Genomic DNA, 24,898 nt, shown 5'->3' with positions numbered 1-24,898 from the left:
ATGATACAGAAATGGGTGCTATCATTACAACACTTAATAGGTTGTAAATGCCTTCACTATGCTTAGAACAAACCTTTAACCCAAAACAACTGCAACTGAGAATAATGCAGTAAGCCTCTACAGAACTTTAAAACAACTGAGTTTGATATCAGTAACAATAGCTAACACTAATGAATGTTTAATTAGTGCAATATTCATGTTCTCCAATGTTAATCCCTTAAAAAGCATAAGATGTAGTTATTACTAATAACTACACACTCACAAAACTACAAAGTGCCAGAGATGAGAGTTGAACTCAGTCTGTCTCTGGATCCTCTGAATCATAACTGTGTAGGAATATGCTGTGAAGACTTGCAGAGTTAGGGTAAACAATTAAGAGACAGAGAGTCACCCTACGGTGAAAGCACTGAGCAGATGGGAGTCCAGGGGCCTCTCTGACCCATGCTGGAAACAGCAAAACAGCAGGATAAGATTCAGGAACAGAATATGTTTAGGCTCTCAGAACAGAGATTAGGAGTCATGTTCCTTGTCCTTGACTTCACCCCCTGAGAACTTCTGCTGTCTGCTTCCTTGAGCTATTTGTACTTGCTAATAAATATCTGAGTAAGGCCGGGGATGGGGATCTGCTGTCCAGGGCTGTTGCCTCCCCTTACCCCCTCAGAGCATTCATTTGGTCTCCAAGTGGTTCTTTGTAAATGCGGCAACAAGTGGTGCCCCATGTGAGGATCAGGAATTCCCAATCCGGCCATGACTCCTCAGGAATATCATTTCACTGTCATTGATTTGAAAGACTGTTTCTTTACAATTCCCCTTCATCCTACAGACCGAGAAAAATTTGCCTTTTCTCTCCCTAGCATCAATTTTCAGGATCCCATGAAATGCTATCAATGGAAGGTCCTTCCACAAGGTATGATTAATAGCTCCACTATTTATCAGACCTTCGTAGATAAAGTCCTACAGCCCATGCAGCAAATCCACCCCACTGCACTCATTTACCATTACATGGATGATATTTTGCTAAACCATTCAAGCTAACAAATACTTAACACCATTCTTTTCAGATTTAACAATTCAAATTAACCAACATGGGCTACAATTTGCCCCAGAAAAAATTCAAACTCAAGAACTCTGGCAAGGCCCTGGCTGGTTGGCTCAATGGTAGAGCATTAGCCTGGCATGTGGATGTCCCAGGTTCGATTCCTGGCCAGGGCAAACAGGAGAAGCGCCCATCTGCTTCTCTACCCTTTCTCTTCTTTCTATCTCTCTCGTCCCCTCCCGCAGCCAAGGCTCCATTGGAGCAAAGTTGGCCCGGGCACTGAGGATGGCTCCATGGCCTCCACCTCAGGCGCTAAAATGGTTCTGGTTGCAACAGAGCAAGGGTCCCAGATGGGCAAAGCATCGTCCCCTAGTGGGCATGCCTGGTGGATCCCAGTCGGGTGCATGCGAGAGTCTCTTTGCCCCCCCCCACTTCTCATTTCAGAAAAATACAAAAACAAAAAAGAAGAAAACCCTGGCAATATCTAGGATACATCCTTACAGCTTATTCAATTTGACCCAAAGGAGTACAACTAAAAATATCCAATCCCGGCCCTGGCCGGTTGGCTCAGCGGTAGAGCGTCGGCCTAGGGTGCGGAGGACCCAGGTTCGATTCCCGGCCAGGGCATACAGGAGAAGCGCCCATTTGCTTCTCCACCCCTCTGCCGCACTTTCCTCTCTGTCTCTCTCTTCCCCTCCCGCAGCCAAGGCTCCATTGGAGCAAAGATGGCCCGGGCACGGGGGATGGCTCTGTGGCCTCTGCCCCAGGCGCTAGAGTGGCTCTGGTCGCAACATGGCGACGCCCAGGATGGGCAGAGCATCGCCCCCTGGTGGGCAGAGCGTCGCCCCTGGTGGGCGTGCCGGGTGGATCCCGGTCGGGCGCATGCGGGAGTCTGTCTGTCTCTCCCTGTTTCCAGCTTCAGAAAAATGAAACAAAAAAAAAAAAGAAAAAAAAAATATCCAATCCCACTACCCTCAGTGACCCACAAAAACTTTTGGGAACCTCAATTGGCTGCATCCATCAGTCAGGATCCCCATTATATGCTGTCTCATTTGTTCAATTCTCAAGGGGGATTCTGCATGATATTGCCTTGCTTTCTTTCCCTGCAGCCTCTTGAAGAGTTACAGTACATTACTCAATTACTACTTGATAGTCAAATGACTAGAATAATCTCAGGGTTCCCCATTCAATTAATTATCCTTAATACACCCATAGTCTCACTGAGATTCTCCGTCAACATACCCCTCAATTAGGAATGATTGACTGGCTTTTCAAACCTCAACATCATAGGAAAAAATTATACACCAAATCAGACCAGAGGTTTCGCCCTCCTCTCCCAGAGATGAATTCACTGCCAGCAGGTAACAGGTTATGACACCAATATTATTATCCTGGGATTAAAGAAAGAAGAATTTGATCTTCCATTCCAAACTTGTGAGAAGCTTCAAAGTGTCCTAAGCAGATTTCACAGGGACTGTTGACTGCCCTGCCCCTTCTCTAAAAGAACTTACGGGGTCATAATTACTTCCCATACAAGCGATGCCCATCATTACCTCTTCTCCTGTCCATCAAGCTCTCACTCTTTTCCTCGATGGATGAGGAAGAAGTGGGAAAGGTATTGTCACTTGGCAGCAGAGTGGAAGACGGCACCACTTTATAAGGCCCAGACATAAGAGCACCCAAAGAGCAGAGTTAGCTGCCGCTACTGCAGCCCTAAGACTGTTTCCCAGCCAGGCACTTAACACTATTGCTGACTCTGCCTACTTGTCCACTCGGTACAAGTTATTCAAAATGCCCTAGCTCATCAAACTACAGATAGACACCTGTTTATTATTTCCTCCCAATTACAACATTTTCTCTACTAGAAAATACCTTATCTATTATATATTACTCACATTGGCTCTCTTTCAGGGTCCCAGGTCCTTTAACAGAGGAAAACAACTGAGCTGACCACCTTGCTATGGTTTCAGAAATGGTCTCTAAAGCCATTCAGTCTCACAATTTTCTTCATCAAGGGGCTCAAGCTCTTGCCAAATATTTTCAAATTTCTTTCTCCCAAGCTCAAGGAATCATTAAATCTTGTCCAGATTGTCAGCATTCCACTCAGCCCAGATTAGTGGGAGTAAATCCTCGTGGCCTTGCAGTTAATGTCCTCTGGCAAATGGATGTCATTCAATACCCACCTTTCAGTAAATTTAAATACATTCATGTTACTACTGACATACATTCGTTTTCTCTCTGCCACTTGTCAATCTGGTGAGTCTGCCCGTCATGTCCAAAAACATCTTATGGTTACTCTTGCTTGTATGGGCCACCCAAAAGAAATTAAAACAGATAATGGTCTTGCCTATACCTCCAGGCGGTTTCATGAATTCTCTCAACGATGGGACATTTCCCACTACCACCAGCATCCCTTATAATCCTCAAGGACAGGCCATAGTAGAACGTGCCCAGCATACATCAAGCAATGTCTCTTAAAACAAAAAAGGGGGAGTCAGGAGGACATGCTTTCTTTTCCCCAGGAAGAACTAAACGAAGTATTACATACTTTGAATTTTTTAAATCTTAATGCAGCCAGGTTTATAGCAGCTGAGAAACATTTCAGCCTGGCTGGTAAAGGAACTAAGCCATTAGTTCTTTACAGAGATCTTTACTGGGACGCAAATGGGTTGGCCCCACTGAATTACTAACCTGGGGCAAGGACATACGGCTGGCTGTTTTGTTATCAACAGGTCCCTTGTGAGTGCCCACCCACTTTGTGAAGCCATATCACTAGCTGGCATCAATCAAGCCCCAACCTCAACCAGAGATATAGATGCTGTTCCTCAAACAGATCATGCCACACGGAATAAGGACACTTCAAAGTGGAGGAGGGATGAGCTGTTATCAGCTACCACCTAAGTCACACCCAACACTTGGGGCAGTCTCATGAGCCTTATGACCAGGGCTCAAGCCGTTCTTCAGAACCCTGGAACTCCGGTTATGCCTGCGACTCTCCTTTCTCTCTCTGCTGTCTGCTGTTACTATTGAGTCTCAGGCTAGCAAGGTACAACTTCTGTCCTTTCTTTTTCTTCTACTTACAGTAAGTAATGCTACTTCTTTTATCTACTGGGCTCATATTCTAGACCAGGGGTCCCCAAACTTTTTACACAAGGGGCCAGTTCACTGTTCCTCAGACCATTGGAGGGCCGCCACATACAGTACTCCTCTCACTGACCACCAATGAAAGAGGTGCCCCTTCCAGAAGTGCGGCGGGGGGCCGGATAAATGGCCTCAGGGGGCCGCATGCGGCCCGCAGGCCGTAGTTTGGGGACGCCTGTTCTAGACCTACCTATTTTTTATGTAGTCACCTGGGGTGACCCAGAACCCTGTTTCTTCTAATAATTCTAAGATCATGGGGGCTTCAAGGCTCTCCCCGTCCAATCCTTTAAGAGATTGCGGGGAAACTTATGAAGAGGAAGGGTGTCACAGCGGACAGTACAGACTGCCGCAAGAGTGGTTCTTTCTATCGGAACAACTTCCCCTCTGTCTTGTTAGCCCCACAAAGTTTTAACTCCTCTACACAACCCTGTGTTCCATTTCCCCCTCAGTAGTACATGAATTACATTTATGATAATCTAACTGCCCAACGGGAAGCAGTCCATCATTGAGTCTTTATTCAGGTGGCTGGAGTAGATGGAACCTTAGTTCCTGGAAAAAAATTATTCTAAGCCCCATATTCCTATCTGCCAGCATCCTTGGTTATCTTTTCATGAGGGGTTAGATCTCAGTTGCTCACTTTGTTGCTCCACTAATCTCACTAGTAATGCCCTCATGAATGATTATATCCTAGAAAACTGGGGTCCTCAGGGCCTCCTAGTAGAGGCCAGTCATACCCATTGGGATTGGAGCATGTTATCATTATAGTAATGGCTTTTTATTATGGAACGCAGGCCTCACTGGCCCATTACTGCAGGTCTGATCAACTGTCAGAAATAACATCCTTTTCTCCCCTAGCAAGAAAAATACCTGGAGAGCTGCTTTACCCTTTTCTCCCCATATCTTTAGGCATGATCAATATCCTAACTTTCAGTGGGTCACTAATGAGACAGTAGAACATGTCATGACCTGCACCTCCCAGCCCTATGTGTTTCTTATGTGTAACTTTCCCCCAAACATAAGCCAGGTAAATTTTATCCATTCTGTATGTCAGCAGGAAGACTATAATGTCACCTTCCTTGCTAATCAGACGTGGACTACTCCCTGTATTACTCATATGAATGTCACCACCCTTAGTAACACTCACCTCTTTATTATTCGACAGTGGACGCAAGCTTGGATACCAATCAATCTTACTCGCTCTTGGGAAATGGTTCAGCTCTTGAGATTACTTGAGCTTTAGAAAAGGTCTGAGTAAGAGGTCTCTACGAGTCCTCATAGCCTCCATTATTGCAGCTACGGCCTTGGCAGCTACTACCATCACAGCTGCTGTTGCTTTATCAGTCTACTCAGATTGCCCAACATGTCAAAGTAAACCTCCAGAAGGTCACTTCCGAGCTTCAGTCTTTAGCTCAGACATTATATGCAGTGCTTAGATGCGCTAGAGGCAGCTGTCTTATGGATAGAACAGCAACAAGCCATGTGGTAACATCAGAGATTATGTGACACTGAGTTTCATACTATGTGTGTCACTCCTATTCCTTTCAATTCCACCAAGTCCTGGAAGGACTTTAGCTGCCTACTTCACAGCACCTTTAATTCTCCTTTAGCACAAGATGTTGTAGACTTACAACAAAAGCTTCAGAAGCAGATGCAACAACTGAAACTAGAAGCTCAGAGTATTACGCTTAGCTCTTTAATGATATTGCTCAATGGCTTAATCCTAAGAACTGGTTTTCAGGCCTTAACCTTCAGGTATGGATCTTTGCTGCTTTAGTTATCATTCTCTTACTTTGTTTACTTTCAGTCTTGCACACATTAGCCGCCTCCTGAATTGTACTCTTCACGCTGAAGCAATGATTGTCCTACATTTCCCAGCACCGCCGCTGCCCATTGACAAACCGTACTTCCCCAAGCCACCCGGTCATCTTGCTCTCTGTTAATCTTTACTAAAACAAAAACAGGGGATTTGTAGGAATATGCTGTGAAGACTTGCAGAGTTAGGTAAACAATCAGAGTCAGAGAGGCACCTTGGGGCAAAGGACCTGAGAGGACAAGAGTCCAGCAGCCTCTCTGACTCACACTGGAAACAGTGCATGCTGGAAACAGCAAAACAGCAGGATAAGATTCAGCAACAAGAAATGTTTAGACTCTCAGAACAGAGATTAGGAGTCAGCATGTTCCTTGTCCTTTACTTCACCCCCTGAGAACTTCTGCTGTCTGCTTCCTTGAGTTATTTGTACTTATTAATAAACATCTGAGTAAGTGTGAGGATGGGGCTTCAGTCCTTGGATCTGCTGACCAGGACTGTTGCCTCCCCTCAGCTCCTCAGAGCATTTCACTTGGTCTCCGAGTAGTTAATTTTTGTAGCGACATAATTCCATCTACTGCACATGGGTACAGAGGTAAACAGTTATTGAGCATGACAATATTCTGATAAAAAAAAATACAGGAAACCATTCAATAATAGTTTTTGTATTTAAAAGTCTTCAACTTTCTGGGTTATAATAACAGATCTCCCAAATTAAAATAACCAGAGGAATGCCATCTTAGCACCCAGAAACCATCGGGACCCCATGGTCTTCTGATGCCCAGCAAATGGTCAGGCAGGCCCGCCTTGCCTCCAGCACTGGGCTCCTGGTCCACTTACCTTTGGGTTCAGGGACACTGTTTAATGGTTTACTGGCAAACTCTTTAATCTGCAAAGAAAAAGAGTCTTCTAGTGAAGTGTGTTTGAAATTAGATAGGGACATACTGGGTAATGAACAGATATTGGACTTAGTAAATTAACCTTCTTATGAAATCTTCCAAAGACAAAGGAGGACAAATGGACTTTAAAGACAAGGAGAAAAGTTTCATGAAAGCTGCATCTGAACCCAGCTGCTTCTCTAAGTAATTAATTACTAAAGCAAGTTCTTATGAACCTTCAGATTTGTTCTGAATTCTAATCGAATAAATCTGCTTTACAGTATTTTAAAATACCTTAAAATATATTTGGTTGAATTTACTTTTACAGATAACAACAGAAAAAACATATTCTATTTTCTATGCCTTATCCAACTTACAATTGTTCTAAAATAAAAACATCTGTTCTTAGACAAGTTGCACCACTAAAAAAAAAACCAATGCCAATATATAGCCCCAAATACCTGTTGTCTCTGACTGAGAATCAGTTCATTCTGCTCCTGGAGTCTCAGCCCTTGCTCTTCTATACTTTTCTTGTAGAAAACATTATTTGCATTTATATTGTCTATCATGAAGGTTCGAAGTTTCTCTATATGTGACAGGAGCTGGAAAAGTAATTAAGAAAGGCACCAGTCTGCAAACTGCATGCAAATCGTCCTCTGCAGTTTGTATGCATGTGCCCTGCCTTCTCTGCTGGCCTTATGTTACCGGAGCACACTAAGTCATGAAGTAAATCTTTTATCACTGGGTAGCAAGGCCCTGGCTGTACAAGGCGCTGCACTTCTGTTCCCAGGGAGCTCAGACCAACAACACTGATAATGTGAGCAGCTGAGTGAACTTGAACACATTACATGAAATGACACAGGGATGAGCAACGATGAAGGATCAAGGCTTCTCCCACGGAGGGCTCTGAGCCCACGCAGTCCTGTCCTTCCATGTACACATGCACCATCCCAGCTCAAATGTGCACTCTTTGGGCCAGAGAGCCCATATTGATTATTTTTACTTGTCTAGCAACTACTACAATCTCTGGTTGTTAATAGGGCCTCAATAAATATTTAATGAGAAAAGGAAGGTAGAGGGAAGTGGGTAGAGGGGAAAAGAGAAGGAGGAGGAAAGGAAGGAAGGGAGGGAGGGGAGGGAGGGACGGAGGGAGGGAGGGAGGGAGGGAGGGAGGGAGGGAGGGAGGGAGGGAGGGGGGAATGGCTGAAGGAAGAAAGAGAAAGGGAGAGATGCAGAGGACAGAGGGATCCAAAGATTCAGACAGAGTCATCTTCAGAGGCTTAACATCAGGGAGGATCATATATTGGACAAAAAGAATTCAAGAAGAATTTGTTTTCAATAACTTAACTTAAAGCGATTTTAGTAGTTGCTTAAACAGAGGGGTAAAAAAAAGTTGGTAATTGGAGCTAAGGACAGTCCAAGCTTATGGCATGGAAATGGAACCAGGAATGTTCAGATCAAATAAAGGGGGAAGTAACCATGCCTGTGAGGGGGACAAAGGCATCTAGGGCAGCACCTCCTCACTCGCTTGAGTTTTTAAACACCGACCATGTGCTAGAGGCCATGTTAAGCACTTCACCTTCTTGAATCCACATCACAACCTTTAGGACACAAGTTTTGATCCCATTGTACAGACAGGGAAACAAGTCTAGAGAGGTCAAGTAGCTGGCGCAGACTCAGAGAGCTGGAGGAGGAAGAGCCCAGACTTGAATTTTGGTTTCAAAGTCAATGCTCCCAAATGTGGTGTCTAGGTTATGAAAGATATTAATAAATAATACTTATACGCAATCACACAGACCCTAGGAATTTAAGAAATCACCAAATCAAAAAGTAACAGCAATGCACCTATTAGAATGGCCAGCATTCAGGTCACTGACTATATCACATACTGGTGAGGACGTGGAGCAGCGGGAACTCATTCATGGTTAGTGGGAATGCAAATTGGTACAGCCACTTTGCAAGACAGTTTCATGGTTTCTTATAAAACCACAAATACTCTTACTATACAATCCAGCAATCATGCTCCTTGGTATTTACCCAAAGGAGGTGAGAACTTATTCCACACAGAAACCTGCATACAGAGGTATACAGCAGCTTTATTTATCACTGCCAAAATTTGGAAGCAACCAAAATGCCCTTCACTATGTGAATGGATAAATAAACTGTGGTCCATATAGACAAAAGAATATTATTTTGCACTAAAAACAAATGAGAGCCCTGGCCAGTTGGCTCAGTGGTAGAGCGTTGGCCTGGCGTGCAGGAGTCCCGGGTTCGATTCCCGGCCAGGGCACACAGGAGAAGCGCCTATTTGCTTCTCCACTCATCCCCCTCTCCTTCCTCTCTGTCTCTCTCTTCCCCTCCTGCAGCCAAGGCTCCATTGGAGCAAAGTTGGCCTGGGCGCTGGGGATGGCTCTGTGGCCTCTACCTCAGGCGCTAGAGTGGCTCTGGATGCAACAGAGCGATGCCCTGGATGGGCAGAGCATCGCCCCCTGGTGGGCATGCCGGGTGGATCCCGGTCGGGCGCATACGGGAGTCTGTCTGACTGCCTCCCCTTTTCCAACTTCAGAAAAATATAAAAAAAAAAAAGTGTTGGCTGAGCCCATGCAAAAAAAAAAAAAACCAAATGAGCTATCAAGCCACCAAAAGATGTAGGGGACTTCAAATTCATATTACTAAGTGGAAGAAGCCAATCTGAAAAGCTTAAATCCTGTATAATTCCCACAATCTGACATTCTGGAAAAAGGAAAAGTACAGAAGCAGTAAAAAGGCCAGAGGTTAGAGGGAAGGAAGGGATGAATAGGCAGAGTTCAGTGGACTTTCAGAGCAGTAAAATTATTCTGTATATACTGTAATGGTGGATAATGTCATCTGTCCAAACTTACAGAATGTAGATTACCAAGAGTAAACCCTAAAGTAAACTCTGGACTTTAAACGATAGTTATGTAAGTTCACTGATTGTAACAAATGCACTGCTCTGGCATGGAATGTTGAGAGTGGGTGGTGGGGGCAGTGAGTGTTTAGAAACTCTCTTTGATCTTAAAACTGCTCTAAAAAATAGTTCAATCACATTAAAAAAAACAAAAAAAACAACAACAAAAAGTTAATGCTCTCCATCAATACATCGGGGTCCTCCCTCTGAGTGCTCTGTGCTTATATGAGGTTGGACAAACGCTGGGTTAAACCAAGTTAAAAAGTTTTCCTGAGTGAGAACTAAAAACAACCTTTCTATCCTAGTGTATGCTAAGAATCTCCCCCATGCCGGACCCTGTCAAGAATCTACATTTTTACAGACCACTGGAAGAGTGCCCCCAAGACCAGTCTGGGAAACACCGAGCTGGAAACAGAAGTATAAACCTGTAAAGATGTCCAGGGTTCTGCCTGGAGGTTTAGGATCAATAATAGGGGAGTTGTTTCAACCCCAAGAATACGATATAGGAAAAACAAAGGGATGACAGCACTTTGATATTGGAACTGAGAATTGATCACAAAGGTACAGAAAAAGTTCAGAGAGAGGAATGTTATCATCTATGTAAGGGATAGCCAGACATTATTTGAAAAAGTCTATAGCTCTTGAGCCCCTGTCATAACCTGCTACCATTTCAAGTTTTTGTTATTTTCCATCAGTCTACATCACCCCATCCTCCTCTAATTATGTGACTGTTCTACGACTTCCAAAGCTCTAAAGAGTCTCCTGTTGGGTCAAAAGAGTATACCATCGTTTATCTGTGACTCCCTTTGAACTCCTACCAATGTTATTTTTTAAAAAACTACTGCCAAGAATCCAGGTAAGGCAATAAAAAGTTGGCAAATGCAACTTCCCTTAAACAGAGAAATACAATATGTGCATTGTAGGAACAGTAGGCACCAATCATGTGGAATAATTAATAGTTTGGTCTCAGGCAGAGATTACCAAACCTGATTAAATTCAACCCTCTGTTAGAGTTTAAGAGAAATAAAGGAAGAACTAAGTAGCTCCAGAACAATCAAAACCAACAGACAAGGGAGCAGCGTAGCCTAGCGGTGGCACAAACACTCCACAGTCCCAATCTGTGAAACGGGGTGCCTCGCTCCGAACCAGAAGGGCCTTTCCTCCTTCCTCTGAACTACCAAGAGTCAGTCCTTCTCTCTAGCATGACTTGTAGTGGCAAATTTGAAACTTGCATTCTATTCTGCCAGAAGGCCACTGAAATTACCTGGAACAGGTCATTTTAAAGGGGCTTTAAAAGAGCAAGGATTGCTTGGCTTGTGGTGGCGCAGTGCATAAAGCATCAGCCTGGAATGCTGAGATTGCTGGTTTGAAGCCCTGGGCTTGCCTGGTAAAGGCACATGTGGGAGTTGATGCTTCCTGCTCCTCCCCTCTTCTGTCTGTCTGTCTGTCTGTCTCTCTCTCTCCTTTCTCTGAAATGAATAAAGTCTTAAAAAAAAAAAAAGAGCAAGGACTAAAACTCACCCCTTATTAATAAGAAAACCAAATTCTGTCCCTAAATACCAATGCTTTAAGATGTCTTAAATAATAAAAGTAGGAACTTCAAATTATCTAAGAACAGTGGTTCAAACAATGGATCCAAAACAGAACTGTCTAGGTTTGATTTTTTGGTGTCTTCCCCCCCCCACCCCCCCAAAATATATGCATATCCCAGACTTTCCTACTGAACAAGAATCTCGTTGTAGAGGGACACGTGTGTATTTTGGGAAAGAGTCTCAGGTCATTGTGAAGTGCAACTCTCTTTAAGAACTATTTATTGGCCCTGGCCAGTTGGCTCAGTGGTAGAGCTTCGGCCTGGCGTGCAGAAGTCCCGGGTTCGATTCCCAGCCAGGGCACACAGGAGAAGCGCCCATCTGCTTCTCCCCCTCTCCCCCTCTCTTTCCTCTCTGTCTCTCTCTTCCCCTCCCATAGCGAGGCTCCATTGGAGCAAAGATGGCCAGGGCGCTGGGGATGGCTCCTTGGCCTCTGCCCCAGGCGCTGGAGTGGCTCTGGTCACAACAGAACATCGCCCCCTGGTGGGCAGAGCGTTGCCCCCTAGTGGGTGTGCCGGGTGGATCCCGGTCGTGCGCATGTGGGAGTCTGTCTGACTGTCTCTCCCCGTTTCCAGCTTCAGAAAAATACAAAAAAAAAAAAAAAAAAAGAAAGAATTATTTATTATCTAAGAGCATCTCAAAGGAAAGCTAGAACATTCTTACATAAAAGCAACCACTCTTAAATTGTCATTGCCTATTCCCCTCCCCAGATAGCTACGTGCCTAATACCTGACAGGTCAGTAAGTTAGGCAGACAAGCAGGGCCCTGAGGTTAAGAGGGCCTAGGTTCAAATACTATATACCAACGGACAACTCCTTCAACCCTGCTCTTCTGAACTCTACAATCAGAATTTCTCCACCCACAAAAGTATGGTTGAATGATCCCATTTGGGGACATCTAGCAACCTTTCACATTCACTCAGCAAATCGTTAATGAATTTCAATCACATTTTAGGCACATTATTAAATGTCGAGACTATAATGGAGAACTAAATAGAGTCCCTCCCTCATAGGGCTAGTGATCTGGTTGGAGAAGCAGAAACTAAACAAGTCAACAAATAAAATGTGATTTAAAATAGTGATCAGAGCTACACTCATGAAGTGGTGAGAATAACAATGGGAGGGGACTACCTACTTAGATGGAGCAGTTGTAGGTGACACATAAAACAAGGCCAGGAGAGGGTGTGGAAGGCAAAAACCTAAAATGGCCCAAGTTTATACCCCTAGAATACAGACCCTTTGGAATCCCTTTCCCTTGACCTTATAGACTTGATGTTTGTGTTCTCCCAAAATTCATGTTGAAGCCCTAACCCCCAATACAATATGATATTAGAAAGTGGGGCCTTTGGAAGTCATTTGGTTTAGATGACAGCATGAAGGTAGGGTCCTCGTGATGGAATTACTGCCCTTATAAGAAAAAGACCTAAGCTTGCTCTCCCTCTTCTCTCTCTCTCTCTCTCTCTCTCTCTCTCTCTCTCCCTGCCATGTGAGGACACAGTGGCTGCCTGCAAGAGGGCTCTCATTAAAAATTAAATTGGCTGGCCCTGGCCGGTTGGCTCAGCGGTAGAGCGTCGACCTAGCGTGCGGAGGACCCGGGTTCGATTCCCGGCCAGGGCACACAGGAGAAGCGCCCATTAGCTTCTCCACCCCTCCGCCGCGCCTTCCTCTCTGTCTCTCTCTTCCCCTCCCGCAGCCAAGGCTCCATTCGAGCAAAGATGGCCCGGGCGCTGGGGATGGCTCTGTGGCCTCTGCCTCAGGCGCTAGAGTGGCTCTGGTCGCAACATGGCGACGCCCAGGATGGGCAGAGCATCGCCCCCTGGTGGGCAGAGCGTCGCCCCTGGTGGGCGTGCCAGGTGGATCCCGGTCGGGCACATGCGGGAGTCTGTCTGACTGTCTCTCCCTGTTTCCAGCTTCAGAAAAATGAAAAAGAAAAAAAAAAAAAAATTAAATTGGCTAACACCCAGAATCCCAGTCTCAAGAATAGTGAGAAATAAATATCCATTTCTAAGATACCTAGTCTATGGTATTTTATTTTAACAGCCTATACAGACTAAGACACAACAGATCCGAAGGGCTACAAAATATATATATATACAATATAAAGTGAAAAAATGAACAATTTCTCCTAGAGAAAAGGCTCTCAAATAGATCTACTTTAGATGTTTTGCATCAGTGTAAAAATCATTTTGATAATGGTGTCCTCAGTTAAAAGGGAATTAGTGTTGTAATTAAATTTTGTTTTCTAAAAATGATTTTAATGTGAACAATCCTTGCCTTTATTTAAAAGTTAGATTGCCACTCTGTGTGAAAAAATCAGGAACATATACTCAACAACGAAGAGATGACTAAATAACTTATGGTGCATCTACAAGATCATCACTAAAGTCATGATTTTGAAGAACAGTTTAAAACATAGGATATATTAAATGAAAAGTATATAAAGTTATAGATAGAAAGCATAATTCAGAATCTGTAAGATTGTATGTATGGGTTTCTAACTTACAGAAATGCAACACTTACAGCACAGGAATAAGGTTGAAAAAACTTATAACAAAGAAGTAGCAGTGGTTCTTTGGTATTAAAATTAGAAGTAATTTTAATTTTGCTACATATTTCTCCACAAACTTTATTAAGTAAAAATACTATCTTAATTATAAAGAAAAACAAATACTCTTTGCAAAAATGACTCACTTACATGTTTCTTTTTCTTTTGTGCCGGTTACAGTTAACATACAGAATTAGTTTCAGGTATACAACATAGTGATTAGACCTTTAGGTAACTTACAGAGTGATCCCCCCAATAATTCTAGTACACATCTGATACCTGACGAGGCTACTAGAACATTAATGACTGTTCCCTATCTTGTATTCTGCATCCCCATGGCAACTTTATAACTGCAACTTTATGTTTCTCAATCCCTTCACCTTTTTCACTCATTCCTCCAACACCCTCCTATCTGGTAACCATTAGTTTGTTCTTTGTATCTATGAGTTTGTTCATTTATTTTGTTTTTTAGATTCCACATGTAAGTGAAATCCTATGGTATTTGTCTTTCTCTATCTCACTTAGCATAATTCACTCTAGGTCCTGTCATGTTCTCACAAATAGCAAGATTCTTTTTTATGTCTGAGTAATATTCCATTATAATAGGTACCAAATCTTCTTTATCCATATCATGGCTACTGTATACACAGGGGTGGTTTCTTCATCTTACCTGACTCTTCTCTTTCTTGTGCTCTTGGCGAAGTGCCTGAACTCGAGCTGTCCACTTGCTTTCCTAGGAAACAGTACAATAAGAGTGATTTATGTGCAACTGCAACAGTGAGATCCACGCAAAATGGAAGCTTACTTTTTAATGGGTACCTTTGAAACCCAGCTATCTATTTGGTAAAGTGTTAGCAGGCATTTTTAGAATACATACAGTTAAAAATGTTTAAGCACATTTGTACCTGGTTACTCTTGTACTCTAAGGCAGGTATCAGAAAACATTTTCTGTTAAGGGGCTAATAGTAAATAAAGGAGTGGGTAAAGTAGGTTTATAGTTGCATTATGACATTCTTTTAAATTAATAAAGCGATTATAATAATCATAACCTGCATGTCTTTTTCCATATTAACAACTATAAAGCTATTTGCCTTCCCCAATATTTTAGGCTCTGGGAACCAGATGACAGGATCACTAATACCAGTACTAGTAGAACAGCCATAGATAATATCTAAATAAATGGGTATGTCTGTGTTCCAAATTTTATATTCAAAAATATTGGTGCTAGCTTGCCAACCTAAGCACCTAAATGGAAACACCGAGTTTTCTAAGGCCATGGGTTCTGAACTGACAATACAACTCATAGAAAGGAAATAGGAAAAATTTAGGTGGGACCCTAAGATTTTATTGCTGGGTCCTTTAATTCGTGAGAGACCATCCTGCTGGGAGCAACTGTCAACAGTTCAGGTCACAACCCAAGTCCTGGTCCTCTACCATGCACCAGACACCTTGCTGGGCAGCCGTGGCAGGCGAGGAGAAGACAAAGAGAAAGTCCTTCCCTGTGCAGGAGGGTGGTGGACATAACAACAGGGAGTTCCCACACAGCGTGCATGTGATCAGGTCCCTCTGGGGGAACAAGGGAAATTCAATATCCCAGAGGCCCAGGAGAATTCTCTAGAAGTACTGCCCCAGCTGAATAGGTACAGTACAGGCCCAGAAACTGGGAGGTGCCGACAGAAAGCCACAAGAGGCAGAGCAGAAAACAGAATGCCGTGTCCTGGCAACCTGGCTATTTGGTGCTACTGGGATTGTCAGGGAAAGACAAGAACAGTGGCAGAGGGTGCAGGTCCAGGTCCTCAGGGACGTGGAGTGCGGTTAAGGGTTCAAGACTGTTCTGTGAAACATGGAGAGCCGCTGAAAACCTTCAGACAGGACAGTGCGTGTCCAGGCCGGCTGCCACACGGGAGGTGGCTTTGTGGGCGGGAGGCAATGCTGTGTGGCAGAGCAAGCAGCAGCGATAGCTGCTCACATTCCAAAAACACACTCACTTTTTAAAATACCATATTACTGCTGATTGCTTTTAAAAACAATCCTGAATTCATAAACTTTAATCTCATTTGTTTCCTAGTAAAACACAACGTTCCCCTAAACCAGTATGACCAAAATATCCAGCGTGACGGTTGTGCTGATTATAGGGGTTCACTTCCAAATTATTTTAATTAAATTTGATGAATGCGAAAGATCATCAGTTCATCATGCAGTTGCATATTTAATCTCTGAAAATAAAGTTAGAACTTCAAGATGCCCTTCTAAGCCTTTTGAAACTGAGACTTAGATCTGAACTGTAAAGAAGAAATACTGAGGTAATGTTAACCAATTCAAATAGATATTATCTTAGGGGGAAAAAAATAAAGCAATCTCACTCACTATTCTGTACCTATATCTATTAGTCAATCAACAATCAGCTAATGAACATCTATTATGAACTATACATGTATTAGGAGACAAGAAAAAAGAATCAGCCATCTTCTAAGTCACTGAAAGACACATACTTTTTCTGTAGAAGAGGCTTGTTGTGAATAATTTACTAAGAATAATTCGGCTTCTACCACAGTTCTCACCCACTTTTACATACCTGATTATCAAGAAATTGCATCACATTTGGGAAATCCTGGGGATACTGAGGACACTCTTCTTTAACCTCATGTGCATCTTTTAGCGTACCTAAATTGGACTTGATCTGCAGATTGGACTTCTGGATTTCTGACAACTGCTATAAAATGAAAGGTACAATCACGAGTACAAATGTTTATACTTTTGTAAGGTTGAAACAGAATACAAATGGGGAGCTGTGTCCATGTTTTAAACCTGACTACACTGTTGGATGCTCACTGTGCTTCTGTTCTCCTTTCCAGTGGTTTTCTTCTTTTTTTTTTCTTCCAACAAAGAAACATGCACAGGGTAAAAAAAAGAAACAGAAAACCTAACTTTCTAATCTTAGACAATGGGTCTTAAATTTTTCGATGAACATGTAACAGTGCTAGAAATAAGAGGAACTGCGTGCAGCTGATTTTCAAGATTACTTAGTGATGAGGCCAGCATCACACAGGACCACATCCATGAACCCAACAGGGACATAATATTGTAATCTTACCCTTGGCTTGTATGTCAATCCCAAAGTTACTAGCAGTGAGCACAGAAGGTAATACTGTGTTAACTTCAAACACAAAATGCTAGGGGAGCACAGTTCCTCGCTCTTTAAGTCTGGGCTACACATAGCGACTTCTTTTCAAAGAGAACAGTATGAAACAGGGAGAGGTTACTTTTCAGTGGAGAAATCTGGCAAACTACCTCAGCCAGGTGGTCAAGATATCAACAACTACAGTTAGGTAGGTGGTGTATATACCTTTTATATGATATGATGAAAACTGCATGCTAACTCTGAGGTCTTCTTCCCCAAAACCCTTAAGCCCAGTCTGACCTTAAAAATAATGTTAAATCAATTCCAATAGAGGGGCAGCCTACAATATACATTGTCCAAGTCATTAAAAACAAATCTGACTGTCACAGACAAGAAGAGCCTAAGGATAAATGTAATGTGGTATCTATACAAGATCTTGGAGCAGAAAAAGGGCATCAGGTAAAAGCTAAAGAAACTGGGAAAAAGTATGGACTTCAATTAATGCAAGTGTATCAGTATTGGTTCATTAAGTGTAACAAATCCACTAATTTAAGATTGTCAGAATATGGAAAACTGTATATAGAGTAGGAGAGAGAGGTTTATATGGAACTTTCTGTATTATCTACTCAATTTTCCTGTAAACTTAAAACTATTCTAAAAAAGTAGTCTACTTTAATAATAATTTTTAAATCTATTAATAGCCGAAAAGGGCAAACAAAACAAATACCATCAACTGATGAATGCACAAATAAAATATGGTATATCCATATAATACATGATCATTCAACAATAAAAATAAGAACAGCCCTGGCCAGTTGGCTCAGTGGTAGAATGTCAACCCAGCATGTGGATGTCCCAGGTTTGATTCCAGGTCAGGGCACACAGGATAAATGACCATCTGCTTCTCCTCCCCTTTCCCCTGACCCTTCTCTCTCTCTTCCCCTCCCACAGCCATGGCTCAACTGATTTGAGTGTGTCAGACGCAGCTGCTGAGAGGATGGCTCCATGGAGCCTCCACCTCAGGCGCTAAAAATAGCTCGGTTGCAGCTGCAATCATAGGCTCCAGATGGGCAGAGAATCAGCCCCAGACAGGGGTTGCCAGGTGGTTCCTGGTCACAGCACATGCAGGAATCTATCTCTCTTCCCTCCTCTCACTTAAGAAAAATAAAGAATAAAATACTGATAAATACAACATGAATGAATCCTGAATACCTTATACTAAGTGAAAGATGTCACTCACAAAAGAGCACATATTATATGATTCAATTTATATGAAATGTCCAGAACAGGCAGATTCATAGAGACAGAAAGTAGATTTGTGGTTGCCAGGGGTTGGGGCAAGGGAGATGTGTGGGGAGAGAGCCAATGGGAACAAGGTTTCTTTTATTTATTTATTTTAAATTTTTTATTTATTCATTTTTAGAGAGAGAGGGGAGAGAGAGCGAAAGAGAGAGAGAAGGGAGAATGCAGGAAAATGGCCAGGAATTGGAATGCTGCCCTTGAACAAGTTTTCAGTGTGGACTTTGGATCGCCAAGTCCTGTGGGAGCAGAGCGCTGTCCCAGCAAGCCCGGATAAGAGTGTTTGATGGGAGCTTCTGAACCTGTTAGACATTTCCTGCAGACCTGCAAGGTTTTAGTTAATCATCCTTCTCTGTTCCTGAGCCTAAGCTCTGCTCACTTGCTTGCTGAGTAAAGAAACAAATAAATACAATGACGCTGCAGATATGAGCTCTCAGTCTTAACGGCTGGGAGTCCCTGTACCATCTTTTATTTATGTTGTATCGTGTGTGTGTGTGTGTGTGTGTGTGTGTGTGTGTGTGTGTGTGTGTTTTAAGTTCTGCAGCACCTTCCCTTCGTGTACACCCATTGCCGAGCTGGTCCCTGCAGGGGGAGGAGCAGGAAGCATCAACTCCCATATGTGCCTTGACCAGGCAGGCCCAGGGTTTTGAACTGGCAACCTCAGTGCTCCAAGTTGACGCTTTACCCACTGAGCCACCACAGGTCAGGCCAAGGTTTCTTCTTAGGGTAATAAAATGTTCTAAAATGACCATGATGATTGTTGCATAAGTCTGTGAACAATAAAGACCACTGAAATTGTACACTTTAAGTGGGTGAACTATATAGTATGGGAACTATATCTCAATAAAACTATTTATTTTCAAGGTAGGAATGGTAAAGCTGTCGGGAAAAGTCCTACTCCACAATTATCCTAGGTGCAGGGAGCAGGGGGCATGAGCACAGCAAAAGAATGGTAACTGGCAGATTATCACAAGGGAAAACAATGAGTGTGAACTTCATGGAGATGTAAGAAATCAGTCTTAAATCAGTTAGTATCAAAATCCACTCCTGTCACTGATACGGCATCCCACTTTGAGAAGGAGCCACAGATTGGGGTCTGGAGTATGGGTGGTAGAGGAAACCATGAAGAGAAATTACTACAGCCCGGAGGCTCTGATGCTTAGGAAGAAGAACAGCAACAAGGAAGGGTAACAGGGGACCAAGTGAACCTACAGGAAGTTGCCTTAAGGAATGTGTACAGAAAAGATATGAGCCATCTGATGTTATTTCCCATCATTTTTTTTTTCTTTACAAATGACAAATTATACGAAAGGTAAAGAATAGTATCATAAACATTCATTTCATCTTCACCAACTGTTAGCCTTGTGCCAATAAAGATATGACAGGGGCTGTCAACTTTTCCTGTAAAGAACCCCAGATAGCAAGTTTTTGTTCTGCGAGACACAGAGGGCCTCCGTCACTACCCGGAACTCTATGGGCCCAACACAGAAGCACCACAGATAAGGGGTAAAGGAATAAGTGTGATTGTGTTCCAAAGAAACTTTACTTGTGGACACTGAAATGTTAACATCATTTAATTTTTGTGTCATGAAATATTCTTCTTTTGACTTTTTTCAACCACTTAACAATGTAAAAACCTTTGTTAGCTCATGAGCCTTACAAAAACAGGGCTATGCCAGATCTGGTTCACAGGTCATAGTTTTGCCCATCCTTATGTGAGGGTTCAGGGTATTTTAGAGAAGGATCTTAACAGTCTCTAAAAAAAATTTTCTATTTGAGTTTATAAACTCCATCCCCTAGAGGGAGCTCAAGGATCTTCCCTTGCTTCCCTAGTTTCTTTTTCTTAAGGATGACTTAGCTCTGAGCTACCCAGCAAGTTCAGATCATTCTTAGTGGGATGACAGTGGCCACTGTGTGAAGCAGGAGCTCACAGAATATGAAGGTCCCAGCCCAGCAAGGAGCATGTCTGTGTCATCCATGTAAGTAACAAGGGCAATGTGCAGCGAGGCTGCTCCCACAGGGGAGGGAAGGGGGCTCACTGAACCACAGCCTGCCTGCTCCAGACCCATCTTCCTCCCCAGCCAGGTCTGGCAAAAATACTCCCTCTGTCTGTCTGCGTTGGCTTCCTTTTCCTCCCACATTGGTGATCTCTGTCAGCCTTTTTTGGAAGTTCCAAAACTCAGAGAAAGGTTTATGATTTAAGTTTTCCTACTCTAAACCAGCTAATAAAAGAGGGACCCTCTTCTATCATCCAACCAAATGTACCAACTGTTGTGCACTGGAGTTTGGGGTCGAAGCTCCCATTCTCAAAGAAATGGTTTTTTTCACTTGCTCTGTCTTCTATATGTTTCTAGCCTCCTCAAGATTCTCAGGGAGTGTGGTGTCTGGGCCAGGGATTAGGTCAGGTGGCCATAATGACATTCTAACTCCACCTTTCAAGGCAATAACTCTACCAGTACTATAGGGTCTTCTCAGTTTAATACTTACATATTCTAATGCTGAATTTTTAGAAGTTAATTCTTTAAATTCATTCTGACACATTTCCTTGAATTTTTCTATTTCATCAGCAAATTTCTCCTTTTCTTCTTCTTTCCATCTATGAAATAACTTCAGAAATTCTTCCTCTTTTGTTTTCTGCATTTCATATTCCTGAAATTATTTTAAGACATGGTTTTAAAAGTTTTGATATGAAGCAAATATGTAAAATTTTAAATCAGTGGGCATAACTTCACCTCAAATGTGTCAACCAGTATTGCATATTTCAGTAAGGGCTGCAATAACACTTCAAATAATGGCAGGTCTGTGCATACAACTTTTAAAAACCAAGGGCAACACATCCTTACATCCTTCAAATACAAATGCAGAGCCCCAAAGTATCAAGTGTTCTGTGAACTTGTAGAATAGACATGTAATAATACTTAAAATATAAATATACTTTAAAAGAAAAAGTCTATTGAGCCTTTCTTGATACCATATCGATTTGGGTATAGTAGCCCCAATCTCAACCTCATAAAACACAAATTCATACAATTTCTTGATAATCTTCAGGTTTGAGTTTTTTTTTTTTACCTTAACTGGGAACTTGAGCAAACTATATACAATCTCAACCTAACAAACATATACAGAAAGAATACTGCACCCAACAGCAAAATATAAAATCTTGCTAAACACGCATAGGAGCTTCAGCGGAAGAAATCATGTATTAGGCCATAAAATAATTCTCAATAAATTGAAAAAGATGGAAATCATGCAAAGTATACTCTTCAACCACAGTGGAGTAAAGCTAGAAATCAATAACAGAAGAAAATCTAGAAGATAAAAATACATGAAGATTGCATAACATACTCTTAAACTAACAGGTCAAAGAAAAACTCATTAGGGTAGTTAGAAAATACTTAAGATGAATGAAAATTAAAATACAACACACCAAAAAAGGGAAGCAGCCAATCAGTGTCCAGGGGAAATTTAGAACTGTAAGCACCTACATTAAAAAAGAGAGATATCAAGAAACAAAGAGGGTCATTCTATAATGATAAAGGGGTCAATTTATCACAAAGATATAAAAATTGTAGTATTTACATATCCAATGTTGGAGCACCTAAATATATAAAGCAAATATTAACAGAACAGAAAGGAGAAATAAATAGCAACACAATAATAGGAGACTTTAATACCCTACTCTCAAACAATGGACAGATCATCCAAACAAAAATCAATGAAGAAAAACAGGATTTGAACACTACGGATCAGTGATTTCCAACCTTTTCATCTCATGGCACTCATAACTTACTAAAATTCTGTGTCGTACCAAAATTTATATTTAAATTTTTCACCAATCTGACAAAAAATAGGTATAATTTTGATTCAGTCACTCCAGATCGTTAGTGTTGTGTTGGCTGTTGTCATTTTTTTATTTGACAATCTAAGGAAAAAGAGGTCAATGCCCCTGACTAAATAGTCAGGTATTGTATCACATATTTTAAAAATTCTTAGCCCTGGATGGTTGGCTCAGGGGTAGAGTGTCAGTCCAGTGTTTGGATGTCCCGGGTTCAAATCCAGGTCAGGGCACACAGGAGAAGTGCCCATCTACTTCTCCACCCTTCCTCTTCTCTCTTCTCATCCTCACTCTCTCTCTCTCTCTCTCCCACTTCTGTAGCCATGACTCAATTGAAGTGGGTTGGCCCTAGGCACTGAAGATGGCTCCATGGACTCCACCTCAGGCGCTAAGAAGAGCTGGTTGCTGAGTAACAGAGCAAAGTCCCAGATGGGCAGAGCATTGCCCCCTAGTGGGTTTGCTGGGTGGATACTGGTCAGGACACATGTTGGAGTCCGTCTCTGCCTCCCCTCCTCTCACTAAATTAAAAAAAAAAGTTCTTGTGGCACAACAGTGTGACATAGCACAGTAGTTGAAAATTGCTAGACCCTGGTCAGTTAGCTCAGTGGGTTAAGAGCATTGTCCTGAAAAGAAAAACAAGGTTGCGGGTTCAATCTCCAGTCAGGGCACACATGGGAGAAACCAATGAATATATGACTACCCCTCTCCCTCCTTTCCTCTCTCTGTCTCTCTAAAAATCAATCAATTAAAAAAATATAATAAGCCTGACCAGGTGGTGGCACAGTGGATAGAGCGTCGGACTGGGATGCGGAAGGACCCAGGTTCGAGACCCCGAGGTGGCCAGCTTGAGCGCGGGCTCATATGGCTTGAGCAAAGAGCTCACCAGCTTGGACCCAAGGTCGCTGGCTCCAGCAGGGGGTTACTCGGTCTGCTGAAGGCCCGCGGTCAAGGCACATGTGAGAAAGCAATCAATGAACAACTAAGAAGTCGCAACGCGCAACGAGAAACTGATGATTGATGCTTCTCATCTCTCTCCGTTCCTGTCTGTCTGTCCCTGTCTATCTCTGCCTCTGTAAAAATAAATAAATAAATAAATAAAAATTAAAAAAAAAAAAAAAAAGCCTTTAAAAAAAAATATAATAATTAAGCCAGTGGTAGGATTAAAATAATTTAACAACTGGTCTTCTAGTTTACTGATCATTTTAAATAATTTTTTATTAATATTTTTATTTTATTTATTTTTAGAGAGGAGAGAGAGGGAGAGAGAGACAGAGAGAGAGAGGAGAGACACAGAGAGAGAAGGGGGGAGGAGCTGGAAGCATCAACTCCCATATGTGCCTTGATCAGGCAAGCCCAGGGTTTCGAACCGGCGACCTCAGCATTTCCAGGTCGACGCTTTATCCACTGCGCCACCACAGGTCAGGCCGCTTACTGATCATTTTAAATATAAAAAAAGATACACCGAAAGGTAGTTTATTATGTCATGCATTTAATACTTAAATAAGTACAATAAAAGAGGTACACAAAACTAGATTATGTTATAAGGAGTTTTAAAATATTAACGAAAAAGTATTAAATAATACTGGACAAAAGATAATAAAACTGTTATTTAAGATATTTCCATATTGCTTCTTGATTGGGGTCCTCACTTGCAATTTTTTTTTCACCTACGGACGGAATGAACATTACAACAGGAGCTTAGAATATGCTGTTGTGCAGATTAACATTAAAAAAGAGGAATGTAAATTTGTAATTTCCACATTGAGAGAGAACCCTGATTACAAATGCCATTTTAACAACTGGTTCATCCAACTCAAAAAAAATTAGGTATCGGTTCTGCTGAATCAATGTGAACCGGCTGAATCCCACCACTGAATTAAGCCCTAGCTCCGTGATGGCGAACCTTTTTATAAAAACCACCCACTTTTGCAGTGCTGGTCAACCTGGTCCCTCCCGCCCACTAGTGGGCGGTCCAGCTTTCAAGGTGGACCAATCGCAGCACAGTTTGGTTGCTCCGCTACCGCCCACCATGAAAGTTGGAATGCCCACTAGTGGGCGGGAGGGACCAGGTAGAACAGCACTGCAAAAGTGGGTGGGTTTTTTGTTTTTTTTATAGAGTCAGAGAGAGGGATAGACAGGGACAGATAGACAGGAACAGAGATGAGAAGCATCAATCATCAGTTTTTTGTTGCAACACCTTAGTTGTTCATTGATTGCTTTCTCATATGTGCCTTGACCGCAGGCCTGCAGCAGACTGAGTAACCCCTTGCTGGAGCCAGCAACCTTGGGTCCAAGCTGGTGAGCTTTTGCTCAAACCAGATGAGCCTGCGCTCAAGCTGGTGACCTCAGGGTCTCGAACCTGGGTCCTCTACATCCCAGTCCGATGCTCCATCCACTGCACCACCACCTGGTCAGGCAAAGTGGGCGGTTTTTATAAAAAGGTTTGCCATCACGGCCCTAGCCAGATAGCTAAGTTGGTTGGAGGAGCATCATCCTGGACAGTTGCTGGTTAAATCCCCAGTCAGGACACATATAAGAGCAGTTTGATGTTCCTCTCAGGAAACGAAAGAGAAAGAGAGAGCGAGAGAAAGAGAGAGAGAGAGAGAAAGAGAGAAAGAAAGAAAATTACTGCTATCAAATGAACCTAACAGACATACACAGGCCATCCTACCCAACGGCAGCTGACATACATTCTTCTCAGTGCACAAAGAATATTCTC

General features: G+C 42.5%; 1 protein-coding gene and 1 non-coding gene across 7 annotated transcripts in view; one reads left to right on the top strand and one right to left on the bottom strand.

The window, feature by feature from the left end:
* The window catches only part of DZIP1 (DAZ interacting zinc finger protein 1), a 72,180-nt gene that overhangs the window by 27,525 nt on the left and 19,757 nt on the right, over positions 1–24,898 (bottom strand). For 5 of the 6 annotated variants that reach the window (XM_066235229.1, XM_066235232.1, XM_066235233.1 and 2 more), the window contains 5 exons: positions 20,832–20,993; positions 16,500–16,637; positions 14,595–14,657; positions 7,324–7,464; positions 6,825–6,873 (listed from right to left, as the gene is read on the bottom strand). In XM_066235229.1, coding sequence (XP_066091326.1) covers positions 6,825–6,873; positions 7,324–7,464; positions 14,595–14,657; positions 16,500–16,637; positions 20,832–20,993 — 553 coding nt within the window. The remainder of the gene's footprint in view (positions 1–6,824; positions 6,874–7,323; positions 7,465–14,594; positions 14,658–16,499; positions 16,638–20,831; positions 20,994–24,898) is intronic. The other variant, XM_066235234.1, reaches the window with a different exon arrangement.
* TRNAP-AGG (transfer RNA proline (anticodon AGG)) lies at positions 1,588–1,663 on the top strand. The gene has a single exon. It is a non-coding gene; the product is annotated as a tRNA-Pro (tRNA).

This window comes from Saccopteryx bilineata, chromosome 6 (genome assembly GCF_036850765.1).
Source record: "Saccopteryx bilineata isolate mSacBil1 chromosome 6, mSacBil1_pri_phased_curated, whole genome shotgun sequence".
Lineage (NCBI taxonomy): Eukaryota > Metazoa > Chordata > Mammalia > Chiroptera > Emballonuridae > Saccopteryx > Saccopteryx bilineata.
Note: the sequence above shows the minus strand (reverse complement) of the source record. Positions and strands in the feature narration are given on the sequence as shown.